We start from the raw sequence: 15,860 nt of genomic DNA on the forward strand, positions 1-15,860 counted from the left end.
GGGTCTGACTTTATTCATATTGGCAAATGATGCTGGGCTTCCAACTATCAGGGACCCAGCATCGCTACTGAAGGTTAAATGAAGTACCTGATGGTCTGGGTTTGTGCCAATTGCACCCTAGGTGGGCAGAAAAAACTCATTGGCTTAAAATATAATAGATAGCGTGGTAGCACTTTTGTGGTCTAGCAAGGTAGTTTAGAGCAAGGAGTTTTGGAGGCAGAGACCTAGATTTCTGCATCTGGTGGACTCTGCCCACATCCAGCTCAGCGATCTTAAACAAATTATCTAATCTTTATGAATCTTAGTTTTCCTATTTGTTCACTTGGTACAACAGTATATTTATCTTGCATTTCCTGTGAACATTAAACAGGAAAATAGATATAAATTGTATAGCATAGTTCTCTTGCAGATTAGATGCTCAGTACCTGGTAGTAACTAAGAACTATTCTTTTTTTTTTTTTTTTGAGACACAGTCTTGTTGTGTCACCAGGCGCCACGCTGGAGTGCAGTGGTGCCATCTCGGTTCACTGCAACCTCCGCCTCCCAAGTTTAAGCAATTCTGCCTCAGCCTCCCAAGTAGCTGCGACTACAAGCGCGTACCACCACACTCAGCTAATTTTTGTATTTTTTAGTAGAGACAAGGTTTCACCATGGTCTTGATCTCTTCAGGCATGAGCCTCCACGCCCGGCCCTAAGAACTATTCTTACTAGTGAAGGTGTTCACGAGGATTTTGTCATTATCTAATTTCTATACTTTGGTTTTCTAAACTGTTATATAGAGTAATACTAGTATCTGTTGCATAGTGTTGTGGTTAAATGCAAAATGCTTAACTCAGTGGCTGACACATTGTAAGCAATCAACGTTAGCTATTGGTTTATAGTTGCTATCAAAAATTGTTATCTTTAGATGTCTAGATAAAATCATATGAAATATTGAGATTAAAGTCATATTTATATGCTAAGTAGACTGAAGAGTTAACGGTTAAAAAAAAAAAAAACCTTTTAGGATTAAAAGAGATTTTTGGTGAGATATTTAACACTACCAAACCTCAGTGTGGCGTACACTATAGGTAGCCCACCCATATCCTCTCGGGACTAAAAATTGCACGCGTACTAACCTAATAACCCCCAACTGCCAGCACTCGCACTGCTTTCTGATGCCTTCTCTATCTGTTCTAGCCCTTGGACAGGGTGATCAGAAAGTGCTGAGGAGTTACGACTCTCCCAGAGCAGCCCTTATTCAGTGACTGACAGAGCAAGCAGGTAAATATCACCGCTCCTTTTGACCCTGGTTGGGCTGAGCGGTGTTCTGCCCTGGGTTTCATATTCTCTCATGGGATTGAGGCCCCATTGCCCATAGCAATAATCTTCTCCATAACTCAAGATTTATTGTTTTCCTTTTCTTCCTTCGTTCACTTCCCCGCCCTCCTGCTTCTACTTGAATTCTTATCTCAGAGAGAACTGGCTTCCAGGAAAACTCAGTTCAGGACACTTTTGTTTTTTCAAATGGGGACAATGGCACTTATCCTTTCACGGGGCTGATGAGAGAGCAAATGAAATGTTAGATGTTATGAACTTTGAACAGTACAAAGAGCTTTCTATAAAGTGAAGATTTATTATTCTTTGGCCAGTGTTTAAGATTTGCCCAAACCAGTATTTAAGACCCAAGAACCAGCCTGAGCTATTGCTGAGCACTAATGGGGCCCCCATCCTAACTCAGGCTGCCATATCCTCATTCCAGGGCTTCTGGCGCCTCCTCCTGTACCCATCTTCCTCCAATCTTACTGCTCTCCTTCATGCCTTCCTGGTTTATTTCCTCTTTAACATTTATCGCTATTTGAATTCATCTGATTTTTTCACCCAGCATTTAGAACAAAGCTTAGCACATGGTACGTCCTCCATAAATAGCTGTTGAATGAACTGATGAATTCATTGATCTATTTTCAGCATCATCCTTTATAAGAAGTTGCAAAAATAGTACAAAGTCCCATGAACCCTTCACCCAGCTTCCTGCAAAGGTGACATCTTGTCTAATGATAGTACAATATGAAAGCCAGGAATCTGATAGAGGGGTTTCTTTGAAGAGAAAATTAAGTCATGTCATTGTCCTGTTAATTTGCCCAGTGGCTTCCCATTTCTCTTAGAATAGAATCTGTTTCCCATGTCCTCCAAGGGTCCTCATAACCTGGCTCTTTCAAACTCCGCAGCCCCAACTCCTGCCCCACCCCTTGCATGTCCAGTCCCACTAGCTTTTTTTTTATCAGTTGTTTGAAGGCCCCCAGCAGTCTCCCCTCATTAGGTCCTTGGATGCACTCTGCCTTCTGCCTAAAATGTTCTGTGCGTGGCTGATTCTTCCTATTCTTCATGTCCCAACTTACATGTTCCCTCTTCACAGAGGCTTTTGCTGGCCACCCTATGCTATTCTTCCCTACCCCGTCCCTTGTTTCTTTTCCTTACAGCATTAATCACAGTTCATTCTTACGTGTTTGGTTAATTTACTTGTCTCCTATTTGATTCTTCCAATCTTGAGTATAAGCTCAAAAGATGCCAGGTACTATGTTTTGCTCACCTCAGTGCAATTAGAAATCTGACTTATAAAAACTCAGGCTTCAAAATACACACACACACACACACACACACACACACACACACACACACACGGAGATACTATCTCACACCGGTAAGAATGGCTATTATTAAAAAGTCAAAAAATAACAAATGCTGGTGAGAAGGGAATGCTGGTTAGGTGCTATGGCTCACACCTGTAATCCCAGCCCTTTGGACGGTCCAGGCAGGCAGATTGCTTGAACTCAGTAGTTTGAGACCAGCCTGGGCAACATGATGAAACCCCATCTCTACAGAAAAATACAAAAAATTAGCCAGGCATTGTGGTGTGCGCCTGTAGTCCTATCTATTGAGGGGACTGAGGTGGGAAGACCACTTTGAGCCCTGGAGGCAGAGGTTGCAGTGAGCCAAGATCACACCACTGCACTGCAGCCTGGGTGATAGAGGCAGACCTTATCTCAAAAGAAAAGGGAATGCTTATACAATACTGTTGGGAGTGTCAGTTCAGCCACTGTGGAAAGTAGTGTGGCCATTCCTCAAAACTAAAAACAATTACTGGTTGACCCAACAATCCCATTACTGTATATATACCCAAAGGAATATTGTCATTCTATCATAAAGACACATAGATGCATGCCTATGTTCATTGCAGCACTATACACAATAGCAAAGACGTGGAATCAGTTTAAATGTCCATCAATAGTGGACTGGATAAATCAAATGTGGTACATATGTTGTACAGGACCGAGCACAGAAAGTCAGCACCAAGACAAAAGCATGCCAAATTGCAGGGTCTTTATTGCCAGCGGCCACGGAGGACTCACGTCTCTCCACCCCGTGGCCCCCAAAGGAGGGTGTCAAGACCCCTTTATACTGGTAAAAATCACCTTGGGCGTGAGGGAGAGGGGCAGGGGGTGGCGGTGAGGGGGTTCCGGACATTCCAGTGGATTCCTGGGCGAAGATGGGGTGAGAGGTTCTGGACATTCTGGTGGATTCCTGGGTGAAGATGGGGTGAGGGGCTCGGGACATTCTGAGGGCCAGGGGCCCTTTTTGACATCCTGGTTGTTACTTAAGTGATTCACAAAAGTCAAGATTAGCATTTGTTTACACATTGTCTGGGTAAGGTGGCGATTATAGTCCTTAATTGCTCATTCACATTTGGGTTATAGAGAACAGTTTAAACAGAAAGCCGAGGTATGGTTGAGGTATGCAGTTTTATGGGGCTTTTTGCCATGTCACATTCCCCCCTTGTTTTATTTACAGGAATTAAATCATTGATTCCTCCAACAGGTTAGTGCTGTTTGTTTGTTCTAAGGACTCATATTGATACCTTAATATCATTAATTTTATGGAGTCTATCCTAGATTTATGAACCTGAGCAGTTGGTTTAGGAGGCAGGGGCCGAACATGAGACCCAGTAAGAGTAGGGCCAGAGGTCCCACCAGGCCTGTGAGGAGGGAAGTGAGCCAAGGGGACCAGGAAAACATTTTTTGATACCAACTTTCTGAAGCCTCTCGAAGTTGTTTTCTGGTTTCGAGATTCTGTCCGACCAGGGAGAGTCTCTCTAGGATGAGGCTTGACCTATTAGCATAGAAGCAACATTGTTCATTAAGGCCGGCACATAACCCCCCCCTTGTTTTAAGAACAGTAAATCTAGTCCTCGCCTGTTTTGGAGGACCATTTCAGCCAAAGACTCAACCTGATCAGTGAGTTGGGAAATGGAGTTTTCCAAGTGGCTTAGGTCAGTATCTATGTGCTGAGAGAGAGTTTTAAAATTTTGGTCCCCAGTTATAGGAGCTGGTATTCCAACTGCAGTGGAGCCAGCAATGCCTAATCCAACCAGTAGAGGGATGATGATAGGGACTCGCTTCCATCGGGCAGTAATAATTTCTGATGGGGCCAGGAGGCTAAGTCCCTGTTGGCCATCATAAATGTCACCTCTGGGGAGGATGTGTACTGGGGTGCAGAGTATGGGAGCGGAGCTGCTGAACTGGTATGTGGAAATGCAGTTGGTGAGGCCAAAAGTGCAGGCTAACCAAGTGGTATCTGGGGCCTGAAGGTTTGTACCATTAAATGTTACATTGTGGGAGACATTACAATAGTGCCCATAGGGAGAACCTGAAAGGGTATAATTTGGGGAGTGGTAGCGGTGCCCATACCCTTCTGTGTCTCCCAGAGTTAAATGGAGTATGGACTGGGAGCATGAAGAATTGGACAGGTAGGCCGGTAATTGGGAAGCCAACCTGGTATAAAACAGTGGTTGAGGATTTAAACAGAGCCAACAGTCTTTTCCTAAATCTGGATTAGATTTGTTGAGGAGGTGGTGAGCTGAGGACAACAAGGTTAACAGGGTTGTGTCCTCTTCGAGCCGAGTTGGGGTTGTAGGGGAAGGTTGTTGAGGGGGGGTATTGATTATCTGGATGAGGGGGCTTTGTATTTTTAAGGGGCCTCCTATTGTTTTATGACCTGGGCAATGGGTCCTATAGGGCGGTTGGGTCTGGGTAAGGTTATACGCTGGATGGTAAAGATGTTTCCCATGTCCCACCCACTCATATATACTCTGAGACCCCAGGTTCGCCCCATTGTCCATCTACCATCTGGGGTAGTTAAAGTTATTTTGAGTGGGTTACAAGACCTGGTGTAGCATGGGGATGGGGGAGAGTCTCGGTTAAAAGAGATGAAGGAGTCTATGTTTTTGGTACATCCTGATATAGTGGAGATAGTTTCACAACCCCAATGGGGGCAAAAGAATTCATTTAAGTCTCCACAGTTCCATCTTTTTTGTGGGGTGGATCCTGGGCACAGATATAACCCATGGTCTGGAGCCGTTACTCTGCCCCTAAACTGCCGCACCCAGCTACACCTCCACTTGTTCTGAAATTTAGGTTGGGGCCCAGGAGGGCACAGAAGTTTAGGGAGAAGGTAATGCGGTTCTTTGGAATGGACTCCCAGGTTAGATTGACTAAGGTGGATCCCTTCCTGGTTAAGGAACTAACATATCCTCCAGTGGAGCCCTCGGTGAGGACCCATTGATAGTAGGTGGGTTCTAGGGGGGGTTTGCTATAGGGATTTACAGCACAGATTAGGGTGACGAGGGTGGTGACTGCAAAGAGTGCACAAGTCTTAGCTTTAGTGAGTTGGGGGATGAGTGTTTGACGCTCCATTGTCCTTCCGGTGGGGCAGTCTTGACGTGGGTGTGATGAATCCAGGCCGTTAGTCCGTCCACCTTGAGAGCGGTGGGTGTGATCAGGATAAATGTGTAGGGTCCCTTCCAACGGGGAGTGAGGCTGGAGATGGCGAATCTTTTAACAAGGACAGAGTCTCCAGGCTGGAAGGGGTGTGTTGGCCACTCTGCAAGGTCCAATGGGGTGGGATGGGTGTCCTTAATGAGCTGGTGTATCTGGGATTGAACAGATTGCAGTGCCTGTAAGGACTTAAGGAGTGTATAGTTATGGACTTCAGCATGCATGGTTACTCCTCAGGGTCTGGGGAATAAGGGAGGGGGCCTGCCGAACATGATTTCAAAAGGGGAGAAACCTTTTTGATAGGGTGTGCATCGGACACGGAGGAGGACAAAAGGAAGCAGGCTGACCCAGTTTTCACTGGTCTCTAGGATAAACTTTGTCAGGGTTTCTTTTAAGGTCCGGTCGTTCGACTTGCCCTGAACTCTGGGGACAATAAGCACAATGTAATTTCCAGGATACACCCAGGGCCTTGGCTAGGCCCTGAGAAATTTGTGCAGTAAAGGCGGGCCCATTGTCTGACCCCAGCGTTAGAGGGAGGCCAAACCAAGGAACAAGGTCCTGTAACCGTTTTTTTGTGACCACCAAAGCAGTCTCAGACCTAGTGGGGAAGGCCTCAACCCATCCAGAGAACGTATCTATAAACACTAGGAGGTATTTATAGCCATTTGCCGGGGGTTTTATTTCAGTGAAATCTACTTCCCAGTGCTCCCCAGGGCTAGTCCCTCTAAGTCTCACTCCTACCTGGCTAGACCTTTTCCCTCCCGGATTTACTCGGGCTCATACATCACACCGAGTAGTAGTTTCCTTGATAAGTTCATGTAAGTGGGAGATGTAGTATTTGGCTTTTAGCAGCTCAGTTAGCTTGGTCTGTCCTAAGTGAGTGGCCTGGTGTGTGTCCTTAACTAGAGCCCATCCTAGAGCCTCGGGGACCACAATCCTTGTGTCCGGTAGAATCCACCATCCTGTGGAATCTTGTGTGCCCCCTTGTTCTTTAGCAAAATTTTCTTCATCAGGTGAGTACATAAGGGTGGGGGACAGGGTTGGGGCCAGCAGAGTCACAAGAAGAGTCAGGTTTTACTGGTCCCAAGGCTGCCTGTCTGGCTTGTAGATCAGCCGCCCTATTTCCCCTCGCCTCTGGTGAATTTCCCTTCTGGTGTCCCTTGCAGTGTATTAATGCCACTGCCTTGGGCTTCCATATAGCCTCTAGCAGGGCTAGGATTTCTTCTTTATTTTGATGGTTTTTCCCTCTGAGGTAAGTAGTCCTCTTTCTTTATAAATGGCTCCATGTACATGAGCCATAGCAAAGGCATACCAGCTATCCGTGCAGATGTTTACAGTTTTTCCCTCCGCCCAGTCTAAGGCCTTTGTCAGATCTATGAGTTCTGCCTTTTGGGCCAAGGTTCCATGTGGAAGAGCCTGGGCCCGGATAACCTGCTCTAGGGTGACCACGGCTGCCCCGGCATACCTGACTCCGTCGACCATGAAACTGCTGCCATCTGTATACAGTGCCTCCTCTGGATTTTGCAGGGGGACATCGGTGAGGTCCGGTCGAGCTGTGTGGAGGACGTCCATTGTCTGTTGGCAGTCGTGTGTGGGCTCCTCCGGCTCGCTGTCTGGTAGCAGCATGGCAGGGTTTAAAACTGTAGCCTCTAAAAATTTTATGCGGGGCTGGTCCAAAAGTAAGGCCTGGTATTGAACTATGTGGGCATTTGACACCCATTTTCCAGGAGCTCCATGGAGTAGTGACTCTGCCGCTTGGGGTGCCACTAAGTTTAACTCCTGCCCCAAGGTTAGTTTGTCCACCTCCTTGACTAACAGGGCTGTAGCTGCCACCGACGTCAGACAAGCTGACCACCCAAAGGCTACGGAATCAAGTCTTTTTGAAAGGTAGGCGACTGGCTGGGACCATAGTCCCAATGACTGGGTGAGCACCCCCTTAGTGACTCCCTGTTTTTCATGCACAAACAATCGGAAGTGTTTAGAGATGTCTGGCAAGGCCAAGGCTGGGGCCGTAGTCAGGGCAGTCTTGAGCTTGTCAAAAGCCCGTTGCCCTGTCTCTGTCCACATCAAGGGCTGATTTCCTCTAGCACAGGCATACAGGGGCTTGGCTATCTCAGCGAATCCCAAAATCCATAGCCTGCAGTACCCTACTGCCCCAAGGAATTCTCGAACTTGGCGTTTCGTGGTGGGGGTGGGTATTTTCAGCACCGCTTGGACTCAGCTAGGTGCCAGTGCCCGGTTGCCCTTCTCTATGATATAGCCCAGGCAGGTAACTTTTGGTTGGCAGAGCTGGGACTTTTTAGCTGAGACCCGGTAACCCAAAGTCTGTAGGGTTTTTAATAATGACTGGGTGGTCTCTTTACAGGCCTCCTGGGTTTTTGTAGCCAATAGTAAGTCATCCACATATTGGAGTAGGGCACACTCGGGGAACTCAGCTCGGAAGGTGGCAAGATCTTGGCTAAGTGCCTCATCAAACAGAGTAGGAGAGTTTTTGAACCCCTGAGGCAGTCTTGTCCAGGTGAGTTGCCCCAAAACCCCAGTATCGGGGTCAGTCCATTCAAAAGTGGCCGGATAGTCGCTTATCCTCCACGGGGTTGGAACTCTGGGGCCCTGGAACAGCTCAGGGGCGCCTCCCCTAGAGGTCCCTGAGGTGGGAGCAGCTGCCCGGGAGAGACTCTGAGATAGCTTTTGTCTGGTGATGGACGAAGATAAATCTAAGTGGGACCTCCAAATGTTGTACAGGACCGAGCACAGAAAGTCAACACCAAGACAAAAGTATACCAAATTGCAGGGTCTTTATTGCCGGCAGCCACAAAGGACTCGCGTCTCTCTAACCCGTGGCCCCCAAAGGAGGGTGTCAAGACCCCTTTATACCTGTAAAAATCACCTTGGGCGTGAGGGAGAGGGGCGAGGGGTGGCGGTGAGGGTCTCTGGACATTCCAGTGGATTCCTGGGTGAAGATGGGGTGAGAGGTTCTGGACATTCTGGTGGATTCCTGGGAGAAGATGGGGTGAGGGGCCCCGGATATTCCGAGGGCCAGGGGCCCTTTTTGACATCCTGGTTGTTACTTAAGTGATTCACAAAAGTCAAGATTAGCATTTGTTTACACATTGTCTGGGTAAGGTGGGGATTATAGTCCTTAATTGCTCATTCACATTTGGGTTATAGAGGGCAGTTTAAACAGAAAGCTGAGGTATGGTTGAAGTATGCAGTTTTATGGGTTTTTTTTTACCATGTCACACATATGCACCATGGAATACTATGCAGCCACAAAAAATAACAAGATCACATTCTTTGCAGCAATATGGATGGAGCTGGAAGGCATATCCTAAGCAAATTAACCCAGGAACAAAAAAACCAAATACCGTGTGTCCTTACTTATAAGTGGGAGCTAAACAGTGAGAACACAAGGACACAAAGAGGGGAACAACACACACTGAAGTCTCCTCGTGGGTGGAGGGTGGGAGGGAGAGGATCAGAAAAAACACCTATCATGTAGTTTGGTTAGTACCTGAGTGACAAAATAATGTATACATCAAACCCCCATGACATGAGCTTACCTATAATGAACCTGCACATGTACCCCTGAACCTTAAATAAAAGTTAAAAATAATCCCCAAAACTCAAATTTCTGTGAGTGTGGGGTAGTTTTATACCTCAACATTCAATAACCAGTAACTACACCCAGAAGTATATAGTTCCTTAACCTCTTCCACAGACAACCAACTCAGTTCCTATGAGGTGGGATTATCTACAGCCCCCTTTTACAGACAGAATAGTAACAATCATTGATCTCTGTAGTGGGTGATTTGCATGCCCTATGTTGCTTTCCTTTGGTCAGCGTCTAACTTCAGTCATAGATTGAAGGATTGTTCTGGTTCTTATTGATAATGGCCCCTGCCCTCCTCATGCATGTACCTCCCAGGGCTTCCCCTTTATCTTTCCTTAAGGACCCTGTCCCCAGGTATGGGGGAGGGGATGGTGATAATAGGACCCATGCCAGTGCCTCTCCCCTTCCCCCAGCCCACTGCCTGAGATGTTAGCACTCAGGGCTTGTTTCTCTGAAGTCCTAGGAGCCTGCTCAGTCTCCAGGAAGTGTAACCTGGAAATGCGGAAAGTTACCACTGTTCTGGGCAACTCTTAGACAATGAGGGCAGGGGATTGGTAGGTCAACACTGCAGCTCCTGCTACTCGATGGACAATCACTGGAGCCATTATGAACACTGCTCAGAGACCCTGATGAAACTGAGTTCCTACTGCGTTACCAGCAAACCATGAATACAACCTTTTATTGGCTTTTCCTCCTTCCTGTCTCATTCTCCCCACTTTGTCACTCCTGACTCCTGGAATCAGCTCCTTGCATTCAGCTCTTGTGTTAGCCTTGCTTTCAAAAAAACCCAAACCCAGAGGGTGCTTGCTGTCTGCAAGAAGCTGTTCTAATTCTGTCACATGGCTAGATGCTTTCTTTCTCAGCCTGACTTCAGTCCTACCAGGCAGATATTCCTGTTATCCCCACTGTAGAGATGGGGAAACTGAATGAATGAGAAATTAAGTATCTTAGCAAAGGCATTTATTGATCTGCCCACATCCCCCAGTGTTTGAAGGTGCTCCCTAGGATGTTAACTCCCCTGCATTTCCAGGCTGCACTTGCCTATAGGCTGTGGCTTCAGAAAAGTCCCAGGGCTTTGAATAAGCATTCAGGAAGAAAAAGAAGAGTCAAGGAAATGGCAGTGCAGCAATTCTCACCCAGACAGTCTGTTATCAGGGCCCACCCATTTAAAATCTATGCTTTACTGCCTCCTAAAAACACAAAGGTGCAGGAAGGTGAAGTCATACCCTGAAACACAGCTAGTGAGCACTGAAGCTGAGAATCCAAATTAAGCTTATTGGACACATAGACTCAAACTTACCTGCTAGTACTCCTCTTTTAAAAAAGACCAAATCTATTGCTCTTTTCTTGAAACCAGAAGGAATAAGTCAGTTGAGCAAAATCCCCACTGGGTTAGGGCAGGTCTTTATTGTGAATCTGCAGTGGACTGTGGAAGCACGTCTCTATCTCAATGAGAGCAGGTAGTGTTTTCCGTTTATCAGTGTCCGGAGTGCTTTGGAACTGCTAAGCCTGGTAAAAATCACTGCTGGTTGGGAGGATTTCTCCATTTTACAGAGATCATGACAGCTTTCAAAGCAGAGGCCACTTTCTTCTCATGCACAGTGCTGAAGGAAGCAGTCAAATCCAGCCATCGTCCCAGGAAATAAGGGGGAAATGGGAGTGGGGATGGGAGCAGAGAGAACTCATACCACATCCTCTCCTCCCACTCCCAGCCCACTGCCTCATAGATCCTCGGAGTTAAGGCCTATTTCCTTATACTCAGGATGTTTTTCTCCCTTGTCTTCCCCTAATCCAATCTCTACTCTGTAGCCACCGAGATCCTTTCAACTTGCTAATCTGATCACATCCCTTCCCTGCTCAAATATCCTTCAATGCTTTCCCTTAGCTTTTTTAGGATAAAGGCAATTCGTGATTAAGCATTCAGACAGGTTTCACCCATGTCCCCATCGGCAGTCACACTTCCCAAAAAGCCTTTTCTTCATTAAACTCTGGCAACCCTAGATATTCATCCTGTCTCCTACCATCAGAGAGCTTTGCCAGGCTGTTCTCTGCCTGGGACATGCATCTCTCCCATCTTGTCCTTGCTAAACCGTGTGTAGTCTTCAGGTCAGAAGCTTCTTGACTTTTCCCTGACTAGCTCAAACCTCTCTGACAGATGTTCCTGTGGAATCCTGTGCCTCTCTTTGTTGCACTCAGCATAATTGGGCTATGATTATTTTAATGTGTCTCTCCTAATAGAGTGTAAGCTTCTTAACATACGGCCTGTTTTTGCGTTTTACTACTGCATCCCCAGTGGCATGCACAGTGATGGGTAGGAAGTCCTAGAATGGTGGAAGGAATGAACAAATCTCACTGGGCTCATGGAACAAGGACAGGGTGACAGATTGGAGACAATGTGCATTTAACTTTTGTTCGGTCGTTGTTAAAGCCAACCAGATTCTACTGTTATAATTGTCCATTGTCCAATCAGCACTGTATGCAATAACTTTATTAAGGTCAAATAGATATCACAATACAGATTTATCCAATGGGATTCAGAAACTGGTTATAGACATCATCTAAGACACAAGACTGTTTTGTGTTAAAATTCTTGCAACATCACCAATCACACAACGAGTTTATACATTGATAACAACTTTTATCTGGAAATACAGATGCTCAGCTTGCCCTTTCTATTGGGCCCTGGTGTTTCAACTGAGTTAAAATGAAGAAGTAAAGATTGGCATTTTCTTGGTAATGAATACATTCTGGAGAATATTTCATGAGGCCTCTCTCTGGAATACAGAGTGGCACATGGAAGTCATTGCTAATTTATGGGTTACACTCAAATCAGAATTAGTAAGTTTAGCTGTGACTTGAGAAGTTTTAATAATTACATTGAGGAACATATTAGATTTGCAAATAAACAGGATTTAAAGTGTACCTTTAAATGTGTATTAGTGTAGGTTCTACAGAATATTCCTTACAAATTAATACTTCAGCAAGGCAGTATCTTGACTATGGTATCTATATCTGCATCTCCATTATTCTAAGAAAACAACACTCCATAAACACAAACAGTTATTAGGCCATGTTATTTATGGTCCACAAGATAAGAGCCACAAAACACCATAAAAGGTTACAAGAATGTAAATATTTAGCTAAGTAAATAGAATAAATATTGGGCAGTTATCATATGTAATACTAAATGTCTACTAACAGAGGAAAAAGAAAACCCCAGATTTAAATTATAATGCATTCAGAACTTAGGTAAAGCCAGGGGAGACAAATTTGCAAAGTATACAAAGTAGTGAATATATTCCTATAAATATTCATTTGACAAATTCATGGTGCAAACCAGAACATTTTCGTAAACACAGTTCAAATGTTCATTGTGTGAGAAAATACTTATTCATGCACTTAAATACTTAAATCATATGAGCATTGATTCATCACATAAAAAAAGAGTAATTTTTCTGAAACAAATAACTTAGAGACTCACAGTCCTATAGGACCTAAAACTAAAAAATAATAAGACATGCATGTTGTGATACATCAAATTGTCTTCTAGAAATTATTATAACATCTTTCCCACCAAAATGCATAAGAAAACTCAATGCTATCTGATTTACTTTATGCATATTACTTACTAGAGACTTTAAGCTACAAAATACTTCTACTACTTCAACACACATACAAAATGAACATGAAAGTAACTGTGGATATAACAAGGTACTCTCCAATTAGCCATCTGTGATGAATAATATATCTCTTCATGTCATCTCATCTCTACGTATCATTTATCACAACCCAGGACTTTCTGCCCTAATGAGGACTAGAGATCTCTGATTTACATTCAATACTCTCTGCATTAATAATTGATTGAAACTCTTAAAAAATTCTTCTGCCACTGAAATGGAATGTGGTGAGACTATCTCCAGAAGAATGTAAATGCTACTCTGTTAAATTTGATTGGTAAAGGAAGTGGGGCCAGCAGGCTGTTGGCCAAACTCATCTGAGGAAGGCCCCAAACTTGCCTGCTGACTGTACCCACTGCTTGACCCATAGCTGTCTTGGTTGTAACCACCTTGATTATAGCTGCTGGAGTGCTTCTCCATCGGATCTGAAAGATATCTCTGTCCTGAAGTATGCCAGCCGGTCTCCTTAAAAACAAACCATATGTTTCCAGCCCAGAGAATAAAGTTCAAGAATCCAAAGACCTGAAAGAGAATCAGAGCCAATGAATTGATGGACTGACAAAAACCCAAGAAAATTTTCAATTTTGGAAAAATTCTTCACAATTCAAAAGATCACTTTTCACTTTAATGTTGAGTCCTCTTCCAAGTTTTCCATTTGGAACTGGTATTTCATTTAGAATAGCTGGCCTTTATTAGATGCAGGCACTAATGTCAGGCACTACATAAAGGACTTTCTGTGTATCAATTCACTGGGTCTAAGAATCAGTCTAAGAAGAAGTTGCTATTGTCATACCCACACTAAAGATGTGGAAAGCTTGTCTAAGGTCACGTGGTTTGCTGAGTAGTAGATCTGGGATTCAAACCCTGTTCTGACTCCCTAATTGGCACCCTTACTTAAGCCATCATTCATTCTCCAAATAAAGTATCCTTCATGGTATGTAAGATTATTTCCAGGTGGCACAGGGATGAGAATTTTCACTATGATAATGGGGTATTCATTTATAAGGCTGTCTTCTCTTCATGGTTAGAGATTCTGCTTTTGCTTTTCCATTTATGGTAATCACATAAAGTGACTCAATTAAAAATATAGCATAAGCAATGGTACAGGTGATATGCAAATAAGCATATGCATGTCAGCATATTGAGAGGTTGGCTGTTTGAATAATTGTACTTTCTGTGATTCTCACATGCATAAGTGAATGCTGAAACCAGACTATGAGTAAGATGCAGGTTTCAGAGAAGTACAAAATATTTTCTTAAGAACTGGATGTGAAACTTCCCTATGGAAATTTCTCTTACTCTCCAGAAGGATGTCAGTGAGTCAGAGGACTGGGTGTTGCTTCCCCAAAGCCTAAGGGTTGATGGAAGCAAAACTGTTTGCTGTTGCATGAGGCCCAAACAGAAGTCCTCATTCCATAGCTTGTTCTGCAGCCTTTTCCAAGGCTGGTTGATTGACTGGGGAATTAACCACAGGCAGTGTGCTTTAACAGCCCCCTAATGGAAACAGGTAACGGTAGTAATATGCAAAGCTGTGATAACATGAAAGTATATTTAGTCACTACCCTAGCAAGACACTGACCAATCAAAATGGACTTGGGCAGTGACCATGGCCCTGGAGTAGGGTGCTGGAAGTCCCTTGCTGGGTCAAAATTTATCCCGTGGTTTCTGGACAGTGAGATGATCCAGAGTGCCTTGTGGGTAGTGGTAGCAGAGGTAGCACTGGTGTAGTCAAGAAGCCAGAACTTGGAGGCTTGGAGCTAAGACTATTTATCAAGTATTTCAATATTTTAGCAGCACGCAAATGTAATACTAGTCTTGGAGTAATTTCTTTAGGCTTTGAAATAAAAGGGGCCTGGGCACTATACTTTCTTGCCCTGCTACCTGGGACAAGGCATTTAGTCTGTAGACTTCCTTTTTGTTTTTCTTGTATGGAATGGACATAAGAATTCCTTTCTTGGAAGACAGTTGGGAAGATTAAAGAGAATGTGTGTAAAGTAGCTAGACAGTGCTGGACACATGAGCAAATACTTAGCAAATGATAACCTATGCTCTGAATCACCTTCTAAAATATTTCCGTGAATTGTATTTTGTTAACTTTTTTTTTTTTTTTTTGCTGCAGCATGCGTTGAACTGAGTCATAAACAGTGAAATCATGTTCTTGAGAGACTACAATAACCAAAATCAAGTTTCTAGGCCCCCAATCGATCTAATTAGAGACTGGTTTATCCAGTCCTCCCTCTTTCTTCCTTCTCTCTTCTTGCATCCTCTTTTCTTCCTTTTAACACTAATTGAGAACCTATTTCCTGCCATGCTCTAGGCTACTTGCTGAGGGAGATATAAATCATAAATAAGGTGTAATAGTTTCTTAAACAAAATAAATTAGTGAACTACTGATGAAACTCTAATTTCACATAGGACCATTTTACCGTGTGTAACCAGAAAATTTTCCATTAAAAGGGAGATCTTCATTAAATTGCACTTTTATAAGTGTATGTCAATACATGAGTATAAAAAATTATCAAGGATCCTGGGCAACATAGCAAGACCTTGTCTGTTAAAAAAAAATTAGCTGGGCATGGCAGTTCATGCCTATAGTCCCAGACACTCTACTCAGAAGGGGTACTTGAAAGGCAGAGGCAGTAGTATCTCTTGAACCCGAGAGTTCCAGGTTATAGTGGGCTATGATTGCATCGCTGCAACTCCTGCCTGGGTGGCAGAGCAAAGCCCTGTCAAAACAACAACAACAACAAAAAAAAAAAACAA

General features: G+C 44.2%; 1 protein-coding gene across 2 annotated transcripts in view; it reads right to left on the bottom strand.

Moving 5' to 3' along the window:
* Positions 1-11,886: 11,886 nt before the first annotated feature.
* SYNPR (synaptoporin) overlaps positions 11,887-15,860 on the bottom strand; it is a 340,334-nt gene continuing 336,360 nt past the window's right edge. For both annotated transcript variants that reach the window (XM_017527363.2, XM_017527364.2), the window contains one exon: positions 11,887-13,619. In XM_017527363.2, the coding sequence (XP_017382852.1) occupies positions 13,362-13,619 (258 nt within the window). In that variant the 3' untranslated portion in view covers positions 11,887-13,361. The remainder of the gene's footprint in view (positions 13,620-15,860) is intronic.

This window comes from Cebus imitator, unplaced genomic scaffold (assembly GCF_001604975.1).
Source record: "Cebus imitator isolate Cc_AM_T3 unplaced genomic scaffold, Cebus_imitator-1.0 Scaffold48, whole genome shotgun sequence".
In the NCBI taxonomy this organism is placed as follows: Eukaryota; Metazoa; Chordata; class Mammalia; order Primates; family Cebidae; genus Cebus; species Cebus imitator.